Source organism: Erinaceus europaeus, chromosome 17 (assembly GCF_950295315.1).
Source record: "Erinaceus europaeus chromosome 17, mEriEur2.1, whole genome shotgun sequence".
In the NCBI taxonomy this organism is placed as follows: domain Eukaryota; kingdom Metazoa; phylum Chordata; class Mammalia; order Eulipotyphla; family Erinaceidae; genus Erinaceus; species Erinaceus europaeus.
In genome coordinates, this window is record NC_080178.1 from 77,127,044 (window position 1) to 77,151,567 (window position 24,524).

Sequence of the window (24,524 nt, forward strand, 5' to 3'; positions counted from 1 at the left end):
CCTGCTTTACCGCCTGTGAAGCAACTCCCCTGCAGGTTGGGAGCTGGGGGCTCGAACCCGGATCCCTACTCCGGTGCTTGCGCTTTGCGCCATATGCGCTTAACCTGCTGCACCACCGCCTGACTCTCAGTGATGTATCTTTCTATGCAAAGGTATGTCCTGACATTTCCAACAGCCTCAGTAGAAACCCAAGTGCACTGACTCCCATTTCTGTCAGCACCTGAATCCCAGTGTGCCCCAGCGTTCCCCTAAAAAAAGAAACACTCGCCTCCAGGGGAAAAAATAGAATAAGATTCTTAATGTCTGTTTGTGCCCTTTCTGCATCTAAAAAGGCCGTCAGCCACTGAATATAAATATCATAAGGGGTTCTCGGGTGTGACCAGTTAATCTCTTCGTCCTCTATCTTTAATACACACAGCAAAGATAACCACTCAGTTTAATTATCTGTCAAGTCAACAAACCAAAGCATCAGTAACTCTAGACTTGGTGTCGTAGGACGATTTCTTTCTAAATAACAGTTCCATCTGAAAACCAGCAAGCTTTGCGTCCGTAAACATAACTAAGTTGATTATCATTAACTTGATACAATCGTGGGTATTGCAGATCTTTAAAATTATTGATTAAATAGAGACAGAGAGAACTTTAGAGTAGAGGGGCAGGGGAGATATAGATGGGGAGAGACAGAAACCTGCAGCACTGCTTCACTCGTGAAGCTTTACCCCTGCGGGCGGGGGCCAGAGGACTGAGCCTCGGGCCTTGCCCATTATAACACCTGTCTGCTCTACCAGGTGAATAGCTGTTAATAATCTGACTAAACCCAGCTCTGTCCAGGTCAAATTGTACTTCCGACTATGTCTGTTTGACAGGGTATAGTATTAGATAAGGCCCTAGGATTATGGATTACTACTTCCACTCATTTGTGACGTGGAATTGGGTGCCACTGGAGACTCCCACATGTAAAGCAAGTTATTTCTTTTTTATTTTATTTTATTTTATTTTATTTTATTTTATTTTATTTTATTTTATTTATTCCCTTTTGTTGCCCTTGTTGTTTTTATTGTTTTAATTATTAATGTCGTCGTTGTTGGATAGGACAGAGAGAAATGGAGAGAGGAGGGGAAGACAGAGGGGGAGAGAAAGACAGACACCTGCAGACCTGCTTCACCGCCTGCAAAGCGACTCCCCTGCAGGTGGGGAGCTGGGGGCTCGAACTGGGATCCTTAGACCAGTCCTTGTGCTTTGCGCCACCTGCGCTTAACCCGCTGCGCTACCGCCCGATTCCCAGCAAGTTATTTCTGACTAGGCCTCAGGCCATCTGTCTCCAAGATGAGACTTGGTACTTTTCATCTTGACAGAGTAATCTGAGGTCAGGCACCTCTAGGAGATCTGTGCTCATAGACTTTTCAGGCGTCTGCTGATCTCTGGCTTCATAGCGCTGTGGCCTTTGTTTGTGTGATTTTTTTTTTTTTACCCCTTCATTTTTATTTGTTTTGGTAGTGGCAGTGCTCTTTCTGGTTCCCCCCCTCCCTGCCATCCTCTCTCTCTTTCTCTGACAGGACAGAGAGAACTGAGAAGGGCGGGGAGATTGGGAGGGCAGCAGACACCAGTGGTACTTGCTGCACCATTGTGAAGTGCCCCTTGCAGATGGGGGCAGGGGTGTGAACCTGGGTCCTTCGGAATGGTGACTAGCACCTGGCTCCTGGCTCTCTGTTTTGTAGTTAGAAATGTTACGGGCACGCTGCATGTGAGCGGCTTTACACATGGGGAGAGGTTTCTTAACCAAAAAAATATGTGTAAAAACTGTGTTTTCTATTCTTGGAAGACAGTGTGATAACACTCACTGCTCTTTAAAAAATAAATAAACCAGAGAGCTGAGCACTGCCCTAGTGCCTCCCTTCCTGTCTCTCGCTCACTCGCTCATTAAAATAAAACAAAGACTTTTTTTGTTTTAACCCCAGCCCACTGCTTTGCTTCATGGCGGTGTGTGACTAACCTGCCTGTTTGCAAGACCATTACGCTGCCTCTTCCACCAGACATTTTTTTTTTTAAAAAGTTATTTGGAAGAGATAAGGCTTGTGCTGAGTTTGAAAGCATGATCTGAGTTTGAATTGATAGCGAGGAGGAAGCACCACTGTTGAAATCTGAAAAAGACCAAAGGATTGAGTGACTGGTCACCATTCATTCTGCATTGAACAATGACTCGAATATTGATGGGGGCTAGCAGCCCGGGAGGTGGTGCAGTGGCTAAGACACTAGACTCTCAGGCATGAGGTCCCAGGTTCAGTCCCCTGCTATGTCCATGCCAGAGTGACTGTCTGGTTCTCTAACTCCCACCAGGGTTGTAGCTGCAGCTTGGTACCAGCACCACTTCTGCCATCTATTCCAAGGTCATACATTTCCTGCCAAATCAAGCTTGCTCGCTCCTTCCTCCCTTCCTCCCTTCCTCCCTTCCTCCCTTCCTCAAGATAATTTACTGAAATTAGGTTGTCTCAGATACTTATTTTTCTTTCTTCCTGTAACATATTTTGTTTTGTTTTTTTATTTTATCTTTTATTTATTTTTAAAATTTTATTTATAAAAAAGGAAACATTGACCAAACCGTAGGATAAGAGGGGTACAACTTTACACAATTCCCACCACCAGAACTCCGTATCCCCTCCCCTCCCCTGATAGCTTTCCTATTCTTTATCCCTCTGGGAGCATGGACCCAGGGTCACTGTGGGGTGCAGAAGGTGGAAGGTCTGGCTTCTGTCATTGCTTCCCCGCTGAACATGGGCGCTGACTGGTCGATCCATACTCCCAGTCTGTCTGTCTCTTTCCCTAGTGGGATGGGGTTCTGGGGAAGCGGGGCTCCAGGACACATTGCTGGGGTTGTCTGTCCAGGGAAGTGTGGTCGGCATCATGCTGGCATCTGGAACCTGGTGGCTGAAAAGAGAGTTAACATACAAGGCCAAACACATTGTTGACCAATCATGGACCTAAAGGCTGGAATAGTGCAGATGGAGAGTTGAGGAGGGGGGGTGTCTCTTTTGTAGATAGCTCATAGGCATATTTTAGTTATATTCCAAAGGGCCTGTGGCTATACTAGGTTTTTTTTTTTTGCCTGAACCTGAAATCTGATATGCACATGGATACTAATTATTGTCTGGGGAGGTGATGTCATGGCTGGCAGAAGGACCAGAAAGCTGGGTCAGGGAAGAGAGTAGCTCCCTAATATGGAAAGGTGTATAAATATTGTTGACTGTAAACCCCATCAATTTGATGTGATCTGGGGCCCATATTCAGTGTAGGAGCCTGTGTGACCTCTGTATCCCTGTAGATTAACCAGGGCACTGCTCAGCTCTGGCTTATGGTGGTGTGGGGGATTGAACCTGGGACTTTGGAGCCTCAGGCATGAGAGTCTGTTTGCATAACCATTATGCTATCTTCCCCTCCGCTATTTTTTGTTTTTAAAAAATTTTAAAAATATTATTCCCTTTTGTTGCTCGTTTTATCGTTGTAGTTATTATTGTTGTTGTTACTGCAGTCATTGTTGTTGGACAGGACAGAAATGGAGAGTGGAGGGGGAAGACAGAGAGGGGGAGAGAAAATAGACACCTGCAGACCTGCTTCACCGCCTGTGAAATGACCCCCCCCCCTTGCAGGTGGGGAGCCAGGGGCTCGAACTGGGATCTTTAAGCCTGTTCTTGCACCTTGCGCCACCTGCACTTAACCTGCTGTGTGTTTTTAAAATTAAAAAAAAAAAAATTTATTCCCTTTTGTTGCCATTGTTGTAGTTCTTATTGTTATTGATGTCGTCGTTGTTGGATAGGACAGAGAGAAATGGAGAGAGGAGGGGAAGACAGAGAGACACCCGCAGCCCTGCTTCACCGCCTGGGAAGCGACTCCCCTGCAGGTGGGGAGCCGGGAGCTCGAACCGGGATCCTTACGCTGGTCCCTGCGCTTTGCGCCACATGCGCTTAACCCGCTGCGCCACCGCCCGACCCCCGCGTTTTTTTTTTTTTTAATCACTTCATACTCTGCTCAGTCAGTGTGTTTATCTAGTTAGGGACAATGTACTTTTCTAGACTCTGTGTATAGAAAAGCAATTCAGCCTCACTCCATGTTTACAGAGGGCCTGGTGGTGAGAGAAAGAGGAAGTAAAGTGACCAGAGCATAACGTGTCAAGAGTCTTGTCACTGGGCACGCCCGAGGCTCTTGACTCTGGCTTTGGGGCCACAAGTATTGAAGCGATACCCTAGCTACTCTTTCTATTTCATAATAAACAAAATAGAGAATAGCAACAAAGAAAGACTTGTCACACTGGTCATTAGAGAGGGGAAGGGGTGCTGGCAGCTGTGACACGCTGTTCTAAGCAAGGCAGGAGTTTCTGTTGGCTTGAATCTTGAAGGATCCGTAAGAAACAAATTCAGATTATAGAGTTGGGATGGAAGGGATAACATACTAGGATGCAGGGGTTTTGACCTGTGACATTTTGGTAGGAAAGAGTCGCCCGTCTCAGGAGAGGTGGTGCCAGGACCCGGGAGTCTCAGCATGAGAGTTTATGGGCCTGACCTCTGTGCTCTCTTCACCCCCTCAAATCTTTTAAAAGAAGAATTCTTTCTAAATTGTTGACTCTGTGAGGCTTTCTTTTCTTAAATGGATTCCCTTACTGTGAATTGTTTCACCTGCTTTGGTATTTGAAAACCGTGGGCCTTTTAGCAGTGTGCTAGTTTGAGGAGAGGCAGGTAAACACTCAGGTTTTGTGGTGCTGCACAGTCTTCCTGCTACCGTTCCACAACAGACAGGGTATAATTTACTATGATGTGAGGCGGGTGGGGGCGCACCTGGTTGAGCGCACATGTCACAATGCACAAGGACCCAGGTTCGAACCCCCAGTCCCCACCTGTAGGGGGAAAGCTTTGCGAGCGGTGAAGCAGGTGCCTTCTCTGTCTCTCTACCACCCCCTTCTCTCTTGATTTCTGGCTGTCTCTATCCAATAAATAAATAAATAAATAAAGGTAATACAAAAATTTACTATGAAGCAATTGTCAGACGTAGATAGGTTAGTATCCTAATGACATGGCATGAAAGCTGATGGGTGTTGGGCATGGACGATATGCCCAAAGGATGAGCGAGAACACGTCACACGTAAACGGGGCTGGGGAATGACTCCTGTCCTGATAGGTGTGGAGAAACCTCCTAATTCTTGAGGAATTATATCCAGTTGATATTTCCTAGTCTTGGTAGACACTGAGGCTCGCGACAAATAAACATTGTTCCCTCAGGGCGGCTCTGCCTGACCTACCTGGCAGGATGGGAGCCTCACAGCTCCTGGTATTATTTTCAGACTGCACCACTGTCCTACTGAATACGTTATGAATAACCCTTGCATTGAAATCTGGTTTTAGTCACAAATTTGTTACTCTGAATTGTTCTGCAGAGGTGGACTTTATTTTGTGTTGAACCTAAGTTTCTGTTTTTTCCTCCCCAATTTTTTTTTTTATCATTGTAGTTATTATTGTAGTTGTTATTGATGTCGCCATTGTTGGATAGGACAGAGAGAAATGGAGAGAGGAGGGGAAGACAGAGAGGAGGAGAGACACCTGCAGTCCTGCTTCACCACCTGTGAAGCGACTCCCCTGAAGGTGGAGGGCCGGGGGCTCGAACCGGGATCCTTACGCCGGTCCTTGCGTTTTGAGCCTAAGTTTCTAGGTTCAGGCAGCTTCACTTCTTGCTGAGTTAACCTGCACCATCTGTGGCTGGTAACAGTCAATCACTACCACTACTATTAATGCTGCTGCTGCTATTATTACTGTTATTATTATTTATTCCCACCTGGGTTGATGCTGTGCTCAGTGTCTGCACCATGAACCCAGCATTCCCGGTAGCTGTTTTCTTTATAACTGATAGAATCTCGTTTTGATACAGAGAGGAGTTGAGAGGGAAACGGGGGGCAGCAGAGAGGGAGAGGGAGGGAGGGAGGGAGAGAGAGACACCCGGAGCACTGCTTTACCTCTGGTGAAGCTTCTCTCCAAGGTGAGGACGGAGGGCTCAGACCGGGCCCTCGCACACAGTAAGGCGCCTGCTCTATTGGGGACTTCACCGCCCAGCCCCTGTGGCCAAGAACTTACAACTCTTGGCATTTCAGGTGACCCAGGAAGAAGGACAGCAGCTGGCACGGCAGCTGAAGGTCACATACATGGAGGCCTCAGCAAAGATCAGGATGAATGTGGACCAGGCTTTCCACGAGCTCGTCAGAGTCATCAGGTAAGCAGAGCACGTCTCTCGTTGGTTTGAACTGACTAAATACGTCGGGGCTAATCACACTTGTTTTTAAAATCATTAAGAAAAAAATCCACTCCGGGGGCCGGGTGGTGGCACCCCTGGTTGAGCGCCCGTGTTACAGCGCCCAGGGAGGGACCCGGGCTCATGCCCCCTGGTCCCCACCTGCAGGGAGGAAGCTTCAGGTGGAGCAGTGCTGCGGCGTCTCTGTCTCTCTCCTTCTCTGTCTCCTCCTTCCCTTTGAATTTCTGCCTGTCTCTGTTCAATAAATGAAGATACGAATCATCCCCATTAAATGTTCTTAGAAGAAGTCGTATGTAGGAGTGGTTCTGTCCTAGGAGTTACAACGTATACAAGCTGTGTTGAGACCTTAATTAAGTACATATTGTATTCTAGGTGCTTTCTGGGTAGAAGACCTGCTTTAATTTTTTTTATTTTTTCCTCCTCCAGGGTTATTGCTGGGCTCGGTGCCCTGCACCATGAATCCACCGCTCCTGGAGGCCATTTTTTCCCCCTTTTGTTGCCCTAGTTTTTGCAGCCTCGTTGCGGTTATTATTGCCATTGTTGACGTTGCTTTATTGTTGGATAGGACAGAGAGAAATGGAGAGAGGAGGGGAAGACAGAGAGGGGAGAGAAAGACAGACACCTGCAGACCTGCTTCACCGCCTGTGAAGCGACTCCCCTGCAGGTGGGGAGCCGGGGGCTCGAACCGGGATCCTTAAGCCGGTCCCTGCGCTTTGCGCCACATGCGCTTAACCCACTGCGCCACCGCCCGACTCCCAACTTTAATTATTTTGAAGTAGGGCGTGCACACGTCACTCCCGGTGGCGGCGGCTTGAGCTGTGTGGGCTCTGACAGCTACTGTGCTGAATGCTTTACCTGTAACACCACATACAATTCCTACCACCGATCAGGACGATAAATTCTCTTATTTCTACTTTCAGACGAGGAAACTGAAGTGCAGAGCAGTTAATCAAATAGCTTCTTCAGAGTGTACACCTAGCGAATGGCAAGGCTGAGACTTGAGCCTGTCTCTGACTCCAGAGCCTGTGCTGGTCGGTAGCCTGGCTTCTCCCCAGCTTTACCCTGGCTGAGAACAAGCCAGAGAGCAGGGTCTCCACTCTCCTGCCGGGCACGAAGCATGATGTGCACGGCTCCTGAGGTGTGATGGATGAGAGCTGCTGGAGTGACTATATACACATGCTCTCTGTGTGGAAAGGGTCCAGGCCCTGGCGTGAGTGGGCTTGGATCTGATGATTTTGAGGCTTGCTGGCCTAGCCTCCATTTGACCCTCAGCTCTCTATCTAGTTCTCTATTCCTTCCTTTCTTAATTCCCTTCTTCCCTTCCGTTTCCTTTCCCCTTCCTTCCTCCTTCGGCCTCCTTCCCTCCCTCCCTCCCTCAGCAGAGGGTGAAAGAGACGTTGGCACCAAAGCTTCCTTCAGTGTGGCTGGGCTTGAACCTGGGTCACACACAGGGCAGAGCGGCACAGTGAGCTGACGGGTATGTGAACTCCTGTTAATCATGCAGCCAGCTGACATCTGGACTACCGGCTGTTTGTACTTTGCCAGTCTCGTGACGAGGAGTTTTCTTTAGTAGTGACGGTAGGGGTGAAGATGAGTCTGTTTGTTTTCAATTGTGTTTGTTCTTTTGTTTTAATGAGAGAAGAGAAGGAGGAAGGGAAAGCCAGAGTATCATCGGCATATGTGACGCCGGGGTTCTCGCGACCTGCTACTTGAGAGCCTGGCACTTTATCTGCTGTGCACTGACAATTTTCTTTTCCAGTAGATCACTTAAAAATGAATATGGTTTCAGCTTTGCGAGATTGAGATGGTGATGGATGCGTATCGTGCATATGTTTAATGACACTGAACTGTAGACTTCAGATAAAAGTTGTGTTATTTTTTATTTTAGTACGTGTACACACACACACACACACACACACACACACACACACACACTTTAAAATACACCATCTTCACGTGTGAGACCAGGGCTTTGCACGTGTGCAGTCCCCCTGCTTGGAGTTGAATTCTCATCCTTTTCATTTCAAATAGACGGACAGACAGACAGGAGGGAGTAGTAATACCAGAACACTGCTCTGCGTCTCTGGTGCTTTCCGGCCTCTTGTGCTGCTGTTGTGGGGCTTGAACCTGGGGTCTTGCACTAAGGCATGTGCTCTGCTGGGTGAAGGATCTCCTGGCCCCTTAGGGATAATCCTTACTGCTTCAAAAACACACATTTTGTCCAAGGTTTTGGCCCTCAGAATCTGTCTACATTTCATCAGTTAATTCAGAGTGAGGATTCATGGTGGAGGATGCTTTTTTGAAATACGTATTACTTACTTAATTTATTATTTGATAGAGACAGAGAAATTGAGAGGGAAAGGGGCATAGGAGGGGAGCTTCACCATTCATGAAGCCTTTCCCTGCAGGTGGGGACTAGGGGCTTGAACCTGGGTCTTTGCTCTCTATAGTGTGTGCACTTAACCTGGTGTATCACTGCCTGCTCCTTTTTTCTTTCTTTTTCTTCCTTCCTTCCTTCCTTCCTTTTTTTTTTTTTTTAATGCTAGCGACTGTTATGTACCTAAGAAATCTTTAATCCTTACAGCAACTATAAAGGGTAGTTTTTAATTATTCCCCCCTAAAAAGTCAGGACTAAGAGGTCAAGTAACGTATCTAGTACTAAGTCTGATCTAATAGGTAGAAGACAGCCATGGGAGCTGTGTGCTTGTAGGGGGTCACCTCATTTTGACCTGCCTTGGCGGCTGTTTATTTTTGCTGCCACCAGGCCACCTCTGTGGTGCAGCGCCAGTGCGACTGTTAGGCCACTCCCAGCGGCCATACTTCTCCCCTCCTCTGATAGAGGAGCGGACCAAGAGGGAGGACTGTGCTGCCTGTGGTACTGCTCTAGCACTCTGAATCCTCCTCCCTACAGGGTACTTGAGCCTCAGTCCTCATGCCTAGTGCATCCCAATATGGCCTCTGGATCAATTAACTAATTAGTTAAAAATTTTTTTTTTTTTAACTAGATCAGTGCTCAGCTCTGGCTTATGGTGGTGCAAGGAATTGAACCTGTGACCCTAGATCCTCAGGCACGAGACAGATGTCCATTCTTAAATATATACCTTGGAGTTTCAAGTTGCGAAGGTAGCATAATGGCTCCTGAGCTCAGTATCTTCTCTGGTTTGGACTAGGACCCTTTGTGCCTCTTCTCCTACAGTGTTTAGGTCGGACTGTCTAGTTGAAGTTCAGTGTTGAAAAGCCTGCGCACACACCCCCCCCCCCCCCCCCGTGTCTGACTTGTTTGTGTTCAGAAGACAACCTGGGTTTATAATAAATAACGCAATAACCAAGAAAACATTCATTCAGATTTCTCTGTCTTACAGGAAATTTCAAGAGCAGGAATGCCCCCCTTCACCAGAGCCAACTCGGAAAGAAAAAGATAAGAAAGGCTGCCATTGTGTCATTTTCTGAGAACGAATCATACCTCCTCCCGACTGCCGGGAAAAGCCCTGACCTCCTCCTCTCCCCGTGGTTTGCATCCTCTGTCGGTACCTTCCGAGCCTTAGACAAATGGTCACCATGGTAGCCTTGGACCCAGAAACTGGCATCTTCTTTTCACAAAGCGAATTCTCTGGTCATTTCAAGACAGACATAAAGGAAACACTAAGGCTGCTTCGAAGATTATCTGAATCTTTAAGATACCTGTATACTCAGACATTCTTCTTCTTTTTTTTTAAGGGCTTATATTTTAATAGGGAAGAATCAGTTGTTTGCTAAACTGAAGTCCTATATTGTGAAATAACTTTTAACTTCTGGAATCATATTGCCTACTGATAGTCTGTATAGAAACATAAAGAGGTGTTTTTTTTTTTTTTAAATGTGAATTTTTGCCTATGTTGAAAAATTTTGATGTCAACGTTAGTTATCCTTAAATACACTGAATTGAACCCACAAAAGTCAAACATCTCAGACCTTTCCCGATGCCACAGTCTTTGTTTTTCAATGGCCAGAATATCAAAATGCCTGTTGTATTTATAGATTAAAAAAGTACTTATAGATCATTTATTACTATTATTACTGGTAAAGATGATAATATTCTTTGTGGCCAAATATTTGGAATCATTCTGGACTTAGGCGTTTCAGTGTTCTTCTTCTTATTATTATTTTAATTTAACTTTTCATAGCCTTGTTAAGAGTAAAAATAAATAAATTTCTGTTCATCTTCCTTTTCAAGTATTTCTGGATAAGGGATTAAAAAAAATAACTAAAATTGTTTTTGTCTGTAATATAAAATGTGGAATTGATCTTTCCAGGGTCAGAGATGATGAATGTTTTTGCTATATACTTTTATACATTATTTTCTTATCAAACTAGTTAACAAGTATTTTTATATGTTTGTAAGCAAGTATGCTTTCCACAGCATACCTTGTGTATATGTAAAGAAAAATATTTAATTCTCACTGTTCACTTTTAACTGACAAAGAAAAAAAAAGTGAAAACTACAGAAACTCTGGTAGAACTTCACTTGTTTGGCCCCAGTTGCACCCGTCTCTGGTCAGTCACGTGACGCCCGAGGAAGCCTCCCGGTGGAGTAGCACAGGATAAGAGCCTGCAGTCACTCTCCACACCCCTAACCAGATGTCAACCGTTCTGTCCAGTAGTCAGTGTGAATCTCTGACTTGGCAGTTAGTCTCACCGTGGACGGCTTCTGATCTTGTCTTTTCACTCTGTGGATTGCGTCTCAACTGTTTGAAAGCGTGTTCCTGATTTGGAGATGCCCAGTGGTATCACACAGTTGTCACTTTATTGAAACAGCCCCGTGACGTTTAGTAAAGCCTGCCCTTGTATAGCTTCAGGGTGCTAGAATTAAAATCGATCTGTTATCACAACTCAAAGCTTGATGGCTTATTATTTTTGATGATTTCTTGCAGGAACGAGTCAGTATCGCAGCCAACTTAATCTAGTATGCTTTTTCTCAACAGTGCCTTAGGGTTTGCAGCTAAAAATCTGTATTGGTCGTGGGACAGGTGAGTCTGAAGTTAAATGATGGTGTGTGTGTGTGTGTGTGTGTGTGTGTGTGATTTCTTAAAGATTAAGTTAATCTTTCTTTAACTCCTTAGGGTTTGCTTTGCAGCTAAAAGTCTGTATTGGTCATGGAATAGGTGAGTCTGAAGTTAAATGATGGTGTGTGTGTGTGTGTGTGTGTGTGTGTGTGTGATTTCTTTAAAGATTAAGTTAATCTTTCTTTAACTCCTTAAGGTTTGCAGCTAAAAGTCTGTATTGGTCATCGAACAGGTGAGTCTGAAGTTAAATGATGGTGTGTGTGTGTGTGTGTGTGTGTGTGTGTGTATGTATGATTTCTTTAAAGATTAAGTTAATCTTTCTTTAATTCCTTAAGGTTTGCAGCTAAAAGTCTGTATTGGTCATCGAACAGGTGAGTCTGAAGTTAAATGATGGTGTGTGTGTGTGTGTGTGTGTATGTATGATTTCTTTAAAGATTAAGTTAATCTTTCTTTAACTCCTTAAGGTTTGCAGCTAAAAGTCTGTATTGGTCATCGAACAGGTGAGTCTGAAGTTAAATGATGGTGTGTGTGTGTGTGTGTATGATTTTTTAAAGATTAAGCTAATCTTTAACTCCTTAGGGTTTGCTTTGCAGCTAAAAGTCTGTATTGGTCATGGAACAGGTGAGTCTGAAGTTAAATGATGGTGTGTGTGTGTGTGTGTGTGTGTGGTGTATGTGTGTGTGTGGTGTGTGTATGATTTCTTAAAGATTAAGTTAATCTTTAACTCCTTAAGGTTTGCTTTGCTGCTAAAAATCTGTATTGGTCATGGAACAGGTGAGTCTGAAGTTAAATGATTATGTGTGTGTGTGATTTCTTAAAGACTTAATTTTTCTTTAACTCTATGAAGTACACTCCTACCAAGAACTCCAACTGTTAAGGAGAGAAAAGTGTGATTTCTGTAGACACACATTCCCCTGGCTCTCAAGTCTAAAACAGCAGAAGGAAAGCATCCCAGTCTATTTGACTGTTAAAGTTCCTGCTCAGAAGACCACATTCACCCCATGTTTGATACTGTAGGAAGATTGCACACCATTGGTAGTAATTCCAGTCAGCAAGGAAGTCTGTTCACCATGTGTTGTAGCTTTAGGTAACAACACTGTCTAACCTTCATAATATCCAGGGTCTGGTTCTTTTTGCCTAGCAGCAGTGACTGACTGTGGCTTCTAGAGCTCACACAGCAGATCGTGCTGCTGCCAGGACACCGAAGAAAGCAGCAGATTGCATAATGACTGTGAATCTGTTCATCTTCACCTGCATTCTGGGCTGTTAGAGTTCACCTGGGTTTCTGTGTTTTATTCAGGTGTGTGGTAGCTTCGGCAACCAGCAGCAAAACAGAAACTAAGTGACTACTTGCTGGTCTGCAGCTGTGTTGAACACAAGCCCAGTGTTCATGTGCTTCTAAGTATTTAACGTGTGTGTGTGTGTGTGTGTGGCCACCAGCCCTAGAGCACGTTAATATTTATCTCCTCAATTAGGCTAGGCCATGTCAGTCATCTGTCCTGATACATTCCAGCCATGGTTATGCTGTCAAGTGAGAATGTGTGAAAGAACCTTAATTTCTGGAAGAAGGGCACAGACACGCCCTGTGCCCAGAATGTGTTTCATGTACAAACTTCAAATGAAAAGCACAATCTCTTTTTCACTTCTTTTCAGTTCTGGGTCTGAAGAAGCCCAAGCTTTATTTTCATTGGCTACAACAGATTTCCTTCCAATAATACATTAGCAAGGTGACAGACAGGTAAGTGACCAGTATTTGGCTGGGAAATAACTGCTTTGTTGCTGTCTTAAAATGTGGTTATACATTGGAGTACAATTGGTTTGGCATTGACAAAACTATATACAACAATGACAGCTGCAAATCATATCTGTTCACGCCTATCTCATGCGGAAACCCAAACTTTTTTTTTTTATTAGTCAAAAGTCTTATTCCCAAAATGATGGGTTAGCCAGAAAAACTATAAACTGCCTAACTAACATAAGACTTTGGTAAGAGATTTGACATTTCTTACAAACTCCCCTTTGCAGACAGACAGACAAACAGAAAATGACACCTAACAAAAATCATGTCGCTCATTCTCAGGAGTTAACCAGTCACCTGGTTTGAAGGTCTCCAAAATTAGTATTAAAGATGCACTCACCAGCGACCGGAATAATGAGACAGTGAGTGAGTGGTCTGCCCTCACAGTTACTTAGGGAATCACTATATTATTTTGATTACAAGGGCTAAGAGGAAACCTCTAGAAAGCTAAGAGTAACGTTGGAAAAAGTGGGCAGATGCTTATAGCTTGTTTCTGTACAAGTAAAAAAGCCAGACCTCTTATTTCTCTGTATTATGCTCCTATGTGGGGAGGGGAGAAAGCAATTTGTATAAGGATTAAACAGTCGTAATGTTAGAAATAACCCAGAAAGCCCAGGGAGGTGGTAATAATAGGCCCCTCCAAAAAAAGTGAGGGAGAAAAAAAGAAAAAAAAAAAAGCCTTATCTCACGCTGAATATGATTGAGCTGTACTAACAACTGTCAAAAGGCCCAAACAACATTTTGAAATTGAGTTTTAAAAACATGAAAGACCCAGTTATTTTTGTTGGGTAGCCTCTCATGTGAAGGAAGATAATATAAGTCAGTGTGTTTAATGAAGCTCCACTTACAGAGTGTTGAGAACACTGTATGGGTCTCCTCCATGAGGCATCATTTGGATTAAGCACAGCAAGCTCTACAACAGAAACAACAGAATTTCTCTCTCTCTCTCTCTCTTTTTGTTTTCTTTTGCCTCCAGGGTTATTGCTGGGGCTCGGTGCCTGCACTACGAATCCACTGCTCCTGGAGGCCATTTTTTCCCCCTTTGTTGCCCTTGTTGTTTATCGGTGGTGGTGTTACTATTGTTGTCATTGTTGGATAGGACAGAGAGAAATGAAGAGAGGAGGGGAAGACAGAGACGGGAAAGAAAGACAGACACCTGCTTCACCTCCTGTGAAGCGACTCCCCTGCAGGTGGGGAGCTGGGGGCTTGAACTGGGATCCTTACGCCAGTCCTTGCGCCACGTGTGCTTAACCCACTGCGCCACCACCCGGCGATCAGTCTCTGAGATAATCTCTTTTAATATCGCTGCAGATGAACTCAGCTCAGTCAAACGCCCTCTTCTTCTAGCGGAGAGCAATTCTCCTCTCTGAACTGTGACTGTGAAAACGGGGGTGGGGGGGTGGGGGAGCCCCGCTGTGGGTAGCCAACACAGAAAGCTCTGACTTCCCTCCAACTTTTATTATTTTTTTTGCCCCGCTTGTTACGAACAATTCCTCCTTCCATAGATTTCTGTTTTTCTTGGTCTCTGAAATACTTTTCTCTGTGAACATTTTATGACTAAAGAAAAAAAAAAAAACTTTTAAAGTACAGAGATAGTGTTTTTTTGTTGAAGGAATGATTTGGTAGGCAGCAGGCAAATTTTGCCAGAAAAACGGCTTAAAATTTCAAACTCCAGCTGTGTGTCAGAAGATAACAAAACCTCAGGTTGGTGAGTACCCACCGGACAGGCCAGCTTTGCTGCCTTGGTCCCAGCAGGAATTTAACAGTGGGAGGTTCGCTAGGTTGGCTTCCTACAAGACGGTGTCCCACTTTCCAAAAGCAGGCAAGGGGGAAAAATACACACACACACACACACACACACACACACACACACACACACACACACACACACACACCACACACAACTTAAGTTGAGGAGTAAGAACTAACAATCTTAACAACGGTCATGCCTTTTCTTTGGGGTGCTAGGAACCAAAACTAGAGGGGGTGAGAACAGTCTAGTCACGATCGGTGCTGCCTCTATTTCTCACCTACCAGTTTAGTTTTCCCCAAGAACTATCAGTGACTAAAGAGAAAAGAGACTCAGCAAGGGATCTCAAGCAGCTTCCGGCAAGGATGAGCAGAGCAAAGACGAGAGTGAGGGGGCTGTCTGTCTGTCCTTCCTCTGACCAGGAATGTTCCCTCTTTGCTGCACCCTGCGACCAAGGCAGGGAGTCATTCCCAGACACCGTCTGGCCACCGTCTCTCCTGATGCCTGGCGGGCGCTCCAGAGTGATCTGTCTTTGCTGCGGGAAGCTGGCTGCATGCCGATGAGGGAGCCCCACTGAGCCTCTGCCCAGCAGGAAACATGTCCAGAGGAAGGATGGCATCCACAAGACTACCGGACGGACCTTCACCGTGGAAATGAAATCTAGTGTACATGATTTAAATCGCCTTAAAACAAACAAGCAAACTAACTGACCAACCGACCATTGGTGACTCGGGACTGCGGCCCTAGAAGACGTGTATCCTCGCTAGCACGGGTGAACGCTGCATGCTCTGATCTCCTTCTTGTCTTTGCAGCTGGTGAACTGGGAGCTTTTGAATCTTTTCTTTACAGTCATGTAGCGTTCCTGAATCCCGCCTCCGCACAGCTTGGTGCATTCAGACCAGGCCGTCCACGGACGCATCCTACAGCCTAGAAGCACAAGACAGTCTGGTTAGGGCAGAAGAAGCTCAGGACAGGACAGGGATTCTGAACTCTACCAGGTTAGCTGTCTAGACTTCTCTGCTCTTTATTACTACTTTTTAAAAATATTTATTTATTCCCTTTTGTTGCCCTTGTTTTATTGTCATTGTTGACTAGGACAGAGGGGAAGGGAAGACAGACGATGAGAGAAAGACAAACACCTGCAGATCTGCTTCACCGCCTGTGAAGTGACTCCCCTGCAGAAGGGGAGTCAGGGGCTGGAACCAGGATCCTTCCACTGGTCCCTGCGCCACCTGAATTTAAACTGCTGGCTGCCGCCCGACTCCCACTTCTCTGCTCTTGTATGTACAGCTTGGCGAATTGAATAACGATTAGGATTCACACTAGGGACTATTAACTGCAAAAATAAAAAAGGGGGGTTGTTAGAAATGCCACAGAGCTCCCCCAGTCTATTTCTGTCCCTCTTGGATGCGGCTTGGTTACGTGACTTTGGCTGATTAAAAAAAAAAAAGCACGTGGGAACTCTTCCAGCCCCATGTCATAACTGAAGGCTGGACAGAGAACTCGCTCAGGTAGCTAGAGACGGAGTCAGACTAGAGAGAGAAGAGGGGTCACTAAACCCCAGGGTGCCCATTCACTGTCACGTTTTGGATGTGGCACTTGCCTCGTCGGCTCCAGGAGCTCTCAACACCTCCCACAGATCTGTACCTGGAGTGTGTACTTTCTTGGTTTGTCATCACTTGGCCTGTAACATTGTACCTGGAGTCCAGAGCAGCTTATGCAGCAGTGAAAGCGTCAGGTGGGAGGGACTCTGGAGTCTTTAGACTCACAAGCTGTGCTGAAGTGTGTGTGTGGGGGGGCACAGTTCTTCCGAGCTAGAAATGCAATCTACTTTTCATTTTCTAATTTATTTATTACTGGATAGAGACGGAGAGGGAAGGAAGAGAGGGGAAAGAGACAGACACCCGTGAAGCTTTCCCCCCCACAGGTGGGGACCAGGGGCTTGAACCTGGGTCCGTTTGCACTGTAACATGTGCTCTTAACCAGGTGCGCCACCGCCTGGACCCAAAATGTAATTTCTACTAATAACTGATTCTTGTGTTTGGGCCACCTCAAACCACCCAACATAATCGGAAGTCATCCTCAGGATCAAGAGTCTCACGTCCTGAGCAAGCCGCCTCCTCTCCGACCTGCTCTCCTGTGCATCTTGCCCCCCACCCCATGCCTGAATACACCAGACCCTTTGGCACTGCCATGCTGTCTGGGACGCCCTCCTGCCCTCACTGACAAAGTCCTGAGAGTTCTCCTGAGACCCAGTGCTACCTGGGAACTGCTCTCCTCCAGCAGACTCTTCCCATAAGTGCTCAGTCCTCCTGCTCTCCCGGGCTTCTCTCCAGCGCAGCTTCTGGGAGGACTGATTCCGGAGACACTTGCGGACACGACACTTTTTCCTCTGCACCGTCTCTGGGCACGGCGCTCCTCCGAACTGAGGTTCCATTTGGATCGTCCGGGTTCGGATCATGTGGCCCTTACCACACGACTTGTTGCATTCTGACCACTGGGACCACTCGGTGAGCTCACAGTCTATAGCTGGCAACACAGATACAACCCAAAGCCGCTGTCAGTACACATTCCACCGCGGTTACTAAGCATCGAGGGCAAGACTGATGCCGATAGCTCACAGCCAACTTCTCCACTGACTCGGGGACTCTGAGTCCCCCCCACTCTCATCTTCTAGGATGTTGTCAGATCTGCTGGCCTCCCATAGCCCCAAGTATGCCCATGTCTTAGGGGCGGCACGACCCCAGTGGCGGACAAGCACCAAGGACAGCGGGACTTTTCACAAAATGGCCCAGGCGGCTTCGTGATTCTCTTTCGCTATTACCTGACCGGCCCTACACAGATCTGGAGGCAGGAGCAAGTGGTGACTTGAGTTTGATCTTAGACTGAGAAATTAATAGGTGGGGGGAATATAGACAGAGGAACACAGACACTCGCAGACCAGCTTCCCGGCTTGTGAAGCGACCCCTTACAAGTGGGGAATGGGTCTTTGTGCTTAGTACTATGCGCCTTTTCCTTTCTTCCTCTGCAAAGGAATGGAAGTGACTGACTGAATGTTTACTCTCCGCTTGTGGGTAGTCGCTAGGAAGAAGATTAGAATTTAAAACAAATGTAGAAAACCCACAGGACAGCCGGGAAAGGAACGGCCTGAGAGACAGAGCCTGGGCTGTTGAGTGCTCTCTCCCTTTTTTTTTTTTTTTTTTTTTTGCCTCAAGGGTTATCAGTAGGGCTTGGTGTCTGCGCTAGGAATCCACTGCTCCTGGAGGCCATTTTTTCCATTGTTGTAGTTGTTATTGCCGTTGTTGGATAGGACAGAAAGATACTGAGAGAGAGGGAGCTGCAGACCTGCTTCACTGCCTGTGACGCGACTCCCCTGCAGGTGGGGAGCCGGGGGCTCGAACCGGGATCCTTCTGCCGGTCCCTGCGCTTCGCGCCACCTGCGCTTAACTTGCTGCGCCACCACCTGGCCCCAAGTGCTCTCCTTTTAATGAGCCTGAAATTCAACAGCAAACCCCTAGCTTTCTCCCCAGGAAGCAGCTGTGCTTCATGACTTAGCAGGTGCCTGACTAGTTACAGGAGAAACGGAGGCCTGGCCTTCCCCTTCCCCTTCCCCTCCCTCCCCTCCCCTCCCCTCCCCTCCCCTCCCCTCCCCTCCCCTCCCCTCCGCTCCCCTCCCGGCGGACTCACGGCATTCGGGCAGCATGCACTTCTCCACCTGCTCCAGCTCCTCGTCACAGTCCCCGAGCTCCGCCAGAGACTTGAGCATCCGCCGGCGCGTCCGCACGCCCTTCCCACAGGTCACGCTGCAGTCACTCCACTCAGACCACGGGGACAGCAGGCACGGGATGGTGTCTAGGCCGAGAGGCAGGGCCTTACGACGGGACGGGACGGGACAGCGGACTCCCCGCCCCGCCGGGCAAAGTGAGCAGGAAACGCCATGGGACAAGTGGGCTCACTTCTCCTTCAGTAGTGTTTTAACAAAAGAGAGAGAGAGAGAGAGAGGGAGGGAAAGACACCAGAGCAGGGCTCAGCTCTGGCTTAAGGTGCTGCTGGGGATTGAACCTGGAGCCTCCGTTTCAGGCACGGAAGTCTTGTCTGACTGCGGTGCCACCTCCCCAGCCCTCCACGTCTCGGCACTCCGACATCTCCCTGCGGTGGCTCGGTGACGGGGGGCACAGCGGTCCCCGCCTGAAACTCTGCGGGGCCGGAACACCTGCCTCACCTGCCTCACCTGCCTCAGGCCCTGGGCTCACCCCTGCACTGCTTTTATTCCTCCTCCTCCTCCCTCTCTGCATCACTCCCTTTTACACGTCTCACTAAAACAAAAGTCAAAGCTGGGTTGGCGGAACGCCGTGTGGTTTGCATGTTCAGCACCGCCTTTAGATGCACACGCACTGCAGGTCTGAACAGGCCTCTGCTAGAGACAGGAGCCCCCCGCAGCCCCCAGGCCTCGCGACAGGGCCGTGGGCACATTGTGGACAGCCTGACGCCAGCTGGAAGGCTGCAGTGGGCGTGTGGACCTGCCCGGGCCGGCTGTGTACGCGGCCTGAGCCCGGCTCTGCCTGTGAGGCTCGGGAAGGGACGTGCGGCCCCACTCGGGCACGTGCCCTGCAGCTGGGGAACCACTGTCTGGGTGCCACCAGTCTGCCAGCCCGGCCTTGTTCAGACGGTCATCACATGCAAGCCACTCTCCCTAGACCTCACTGAGGCCCACATGCCCTCATCTTTTTATTATTATTTTATTGCCTTTTGTTGCCTTTGTTTTATTGTAGTTATTGTTGTTGATGATGTGGTTGTTGTTGGATAGGACAGAGAAATGGAGAGAGGAAGGGAAGACAGAGGGGGGGAGAGAAAGACAGACACCTGCAGACCTGCTTCACCACCTGTGAAGCGACTCCCCTGCAGGTGGGGAGCCGGGGCTCAAACCGGGATCCTCAGGCCGGTCCTTGCGCTTTGCGCCCCGGCCCGACCCCACACCCCGTCATCTTGCTCCCCGCACGGCGGCGCCAGCTCCCCGTGTCCCCTGCCCACTCACGGCACTCGGGCATCATGCACTTCTCCGCCTGGGCCAGCTCAGCCCTGCACGTGGAGCCGTCGGCCGGGCTCCTCTTGACCACGCGGTGCCGCTTCTTCATGCCCGACCCGCACGTGGCGCTGCACTCGTCCCACTCGCCCCACTCGGTCATCAGGCAGCTGCTGGGAGCTGGGGGGGGTCCCAGGCATCCGGAGTCACCCGGCAGGCCCCCGCCCGGCACCCGGCACCCGGCACCCGGCACCCTCACTCACAGCACTCCTCGTTGACCGTGCACTTCTCCGTCTCCTCGGTGGGCAGCGTGCACACGGAGCCGTCCTCCGGAAACTGCTTCACGTACCTCTCCCGGGAGCGCATGCCGGTGCCGCAGGAGAGGCTGCAGGGCGACCAGGTGATCCACTCGGACATGGTGCAGGCGGAGCCGTCTGCAACACAGGAGCGCACCTGCCGCCCACCCAGCTCGGAGGGCGGCGGTCCCCTGGGTGCGGGGGGCGCGGGCGCAGGCCAGGCAGCAAGGCCGGCAGCTGCGCCAGGTGCGCAGAGCTCTCAGACCATACAGCCGTCTCACGGTTCCGCTAAGATCTGACTGTGTCTCAAATTTCTTTTCCCAGTAGATCGGCCCTCTTGTGTGAAGTCACCCCCAGAACTCTTCAGAAAGGAACAGGCTCTCTGGGGCCCACCCACACACCCCCCTTCCTCAATTCCTTGGGCTTACCTCTTTTGTCTTAGTCTCTCTCTCTTATTTATCTCAGTAGAAACAGAAATTGAGAGGAGAGTGGGGAGACAGAGACACACCTGCAGCCCTGCTTCACCACTTGGGAAGCTTTTCACCTGCGCGTGGGGACCAGGGGCTTGAACCTGGATCCTTGCACATTGTAGCATGTGCGCTTAACCAAGGTGTGCCACCGCCTGGCTCCTGTCGGCATATTCTCAGCACCTGGAATTGTCAGTTTATTTGCACATCTTTTTTCTGGATGCTCTGATATGTTCCGAAGTTAAAAAGACTAGTTTTTTCTTTAATTATTATTTTTTATTGCCAGCAAGGTTATTGCTGGGGCTCAGTGATGAAACTATGAATCCACGGCTCCTGGTGGCCATCTTTTTTCCATTGTTGTTATTTTTCTAGTTTTTAGTAGGACAAAGAGAAATTGAGAAGGGGATATAGAGGAGCTGAAAGACACCTGCAGACCTGCTTTACTGCTTGGGAAGCAGACCCCCTGCAGGTGGGGAGCGGGGACTTGAACCTGGGTCCTCATGCTGGTAATGTGTGTGCCCAACCAGGTGCACCACCACCTCTACCCCAAAAGATGAGTTTGTTGTAAGTCTTGCACACCATTAAGTAATCAGCAGATCTTTACTGATAAGAATAAATGAGTGGGGAGTCAGGCGGTAGTGCAGTGGGTTAAGCGCACGTGGCACAAAGTGCAAGGACCAGCATAAGGATCCCAGTTCGAGCCCCCGGCTCCCCACCTGTAGGGGAATCGCTTCACAGGCGGTGAAGCAGGTCTGCCGGTGTCTGTCTTTCTCTCCTCCTCTGTCTTACCCCCCTCCATTTTTCTGTCCTACCCAACAACAATGACATCAATAACAACAACAACAACAATCACTACAACAATAAAACAAGGGCAACAAAAGGAAATAAAAATTAAAAAAAAAAAAGAATAAGTGAGTGAGTGAGTGAATGGATGACTTCAGTTTCCTTTTTTTGGGTGGGGGAATTAAGCAGGGGGGGTCTGGGCAGTGGTGTGCCGGCTAAGTGCACATAGTATTAAGTGCAAGGATCTGGGTTCGAACCCCCGCTCCTCAACTGCAGAGGGCATGCTTCACAAGTGATAATGGAGGTCTGCAGGTGTCTTTCTCTGCCTTTCTACTTCCCCCTTTCAATTTAATTTTTTTTTTTAATTATTTATTGGATAGAAATTGAGAGGAGAGGGGGAGATAGACGCCTGCAGCCCTGCTTCAGCACTCCTGAAGCCTTTGCTCTGCAGGTGGGGCTTAGGGGTTTGAACTCAGGTCCTTGTGCACCTTCGGATGTGCGTTCAACCAGGTGGGCCACCACCGGCCCCCTCCCCCTCCCCCTCCTCTCAATTTCTCTGTCCTACTGGATAAACTGGAAGAAATGGCCACCAGAAGCAGTGGATTCATAGTGTATGCACTGAGCCCCATCGATAGCCATGGATGAAAACAAAGAATTAAGCAGGTAAGCATCCAGGCGCCTACCTGTGTTCAGGCCCAAGCAGCAGCCCACAACCACCTTGGAAACAGTGCTGGCAAGCCAGGCTAAGAAGTTCAGTTATTATATATATATATATATGTTTGTTTACTGTAGAGGCCGGGAGACACCTGCAGCCCATGAAGCTTGCCCCCTGCAGGTGGGGACCAGGGGCTTGAAAACCTGGGTCCTTGTGCTCTGTAAGGTGTGTGCTCAACCAGGTGCGCCACCACCAGCCTGCCGGGCCCCTCGGTGATCTTTTCTGCCAGTGTCCTCTGTGACCACAGCTTTGCTAGCTGACGGAAGCAGAGTCACACAGGCTGGTTACAGAGCCTTCCTCAGGCCTCCTCTCTGCCTCCGTTGCCCACCTGGGTCGTTTCCCCTTAGCAGCTGGGAGATTCTATTTCTGTTACCGACCTCAGCAGATTCTGAGATGTCTGTGGCCACCCAGCAGTCGACTGTTCTTTGGTACATACTCGTCCTCACAGCCCGCGACCAGACACATGCTGCCCCCAGGAGTCAAAGCCGCCACCTGTTTCCCTGGTTAGCAGCTTCACATGATAACTGAACACACTTAGACACAGCAGGAAAACAACAACTGGATGTCACGAAAATTACACAGCATCCAAGGACACAATGGGCAGTGAGAAGAATTTACGGACCGGGACAAAAAGATCTCTAAATCCTATCGGATAAGGTCATTATCTGGGCTATACAGTAACGGCAAGGTTCATAGATTCTTCATCACGGGCACGGTGAGCAACAAACAGCTAAATAAATAGAAATGGCTTCCTGGGGCTGGGCAGTGGTGCACCCGGTTGAGTGTACATGGTGTAATGCCCGAGAACCTGGGTTCACGGCCGTGCTGCAGGTATCTCTCCCCCTCTTTACTTCCCTTTCCTTCTCTGTCCATAAATAAGAATATCCATAAAAATAAAATTAAGGGAGCCTGGCAGTAGCTCAGGTTAAACGCAGGTGGCGCAAAGCACAAGGACCGGCGTAAGGATCCCGGTTCGAGCCCCCGGCTCCCCACCTGCAGGGGAGTCGCTTCCCAGGCGGTGAAGCAGGTCTGCAGGTGTCTGTCTTTCTCTCCCCCTCTCTGTCTTCCCCTCCTCTGTCCATTTCTGTTTTATCCAACAACGACAATATCAATAACTACAACAATAAAACAAGGGCAACAAAAGGGAGTAAATAAATTAAGAGACATGTAACTGGCCGGTATGGTCCAGTCCCGTCGCCTCGTTTCTCCTGTGAGGCAGTTAAGGTCAGCACACAGTATACACGTGTGCAGGCAGAGAGAGGGTTTGCACTGTGGGTGGCCAGCCGGCGGCTCGCCTTGGCACAGCAGTCCTGAGCCCTAACACTGTCTCGAACCAGGTGGTGCAAGGCCTGCCCCGCACCCCCACGCCCCAGGCCCCAGGCCCCAGGCCTGGCCTTGGAACAGTGGCAGAGAGACTGGCGGTTTCTGCAATCAGCCCTAAGATTCCGATGCAGTGAGTGAGTATTCAGACCAGCTGAGGTGGGGCTGTGGCCAGAACCCACAAATGTCACAGAACTGGGATGATAGCTCTACAGTCTGCCTCTGCCAACCACTTCACCTGCTGCTCAAAAAGAGCTAAGTGCAAGGACCTGGGTTCGAGCCCCCCACTCCCCACCTGCTGGGGGGGAATGCTTCATGAGTGGCGAAGCAGGTCTGTAGGTGTCTCTCCCTCTTGGTCTCCCCTCCCTTCTCAAGAAAAAAAAAATGGGGGTGGGAATGGCTGCTGGGAGTAGCGGCTCCCCAGTGCAGGTACTGAGCCCAGTGAGAACCCTGGTGGCAAAATAAATAAAAGGGGCCAGGTGGTGGCGCACCTGGTTAAGCACACACAGTACAGTGCACAAGGACCCAGGTTCGAGCCCCTGGTCCCCACCTGCTGGGGGAAAGCTTCACGACTGGCGAATCAGGGCTGCAGGTGTCTCTGTCTCTTCCTATCTCCTCCTCTCTCAATTTCTGTCCAATCATAAAAAGATTAAAAAATTCTTTAGTAAGAGGGGAGTCGGACGGTAGCGCAGTGGCTTAAGCACATGTAGCGCAAAGCGCAAGGACCAGCATAAGGATCCCGGTTCGAGCCCCCGGCTCCCCACCTGCAGGGGAGTCACTTCACAGGCGGTGAGGCAGGTCTGTAGGTGTCTGTCTTTTTCTCCCCCTCTCTGTCTTCCCCTCCTCTCTCCATTTCTCTCTGTCCTATCCAACAACAACGGCATCAATAACAATAATAACTACAACAAGGGGCACCAAAAGGGAATAAATAAATATTAAAAAAAACGTTAATTAAAGAATAAATAGGCTGGAGCAGAAACAGGCTGCCACATTATCTAATTTTGCATATGGGCTCTTTTACTTCCCAGTAGCATCTCTCTCT

General features: G+C 48.5%; 2 protein-coding genes across 2 annotated transcripts in view; one reads left to right on the forward strand and one right to left on the reverse strand.

Moving 5' to 3' along the window:
* The window catches only part of RRAS2 (RAS related 2), a 67,296-nt gene extending 56,140 nt beyond the window's left edge, over positions 1-11,156 (forward strand). Inside the window, exons 5-6 of the mRNA XM_060177123.1 lie at positions 6,131-6,249; positions 9,651-11,156. Of these exons, the coding sequence (XP_060033106.1) occupies positions 6,131-6,249; positions 9,651-9,738 (207 nt within the window). The 3' untranslated portion in view covers positions 9,739-11,156. The remainder of the gene's footprint in view (positions 1-6,130; positions 6,250-9,650) is intronic.
* A 3,873-nt stretch (positions 11,157-15,029) lies between these two features.
* Positions 15,030-24,524, reverse strand: part of SPON1 (spondin 1) — a 279,569-nt gene continuing 270,074 nt past the window's right edge. The window contains exons 12-16 of the mRNA XM_060177124.1: positions 20,165-20,335; positions 19,914-20,081; positions 18,566-18,730; positions 17,141-17,407; positions 15,030-15,805 (exon numbers count right to left, since the gene is read on the reverse strand). Coding sequence (XP_060033107.1) covers positions 15,642-15,805; positions 17,141-17,407; positions 18,566-18,730; positions 19,914-20,081; positions 20,165-20,335 — 935 coding nt within the window. The 3' untranslated portion in view covers positions 15,030-15,641. The remainder of the gene's footprint in view (positions 15,806-17,140; positions 17,408-18,565; positions 18,731-19,913; positions 20,082-20,164; positions 20,336-24,524) is intronic.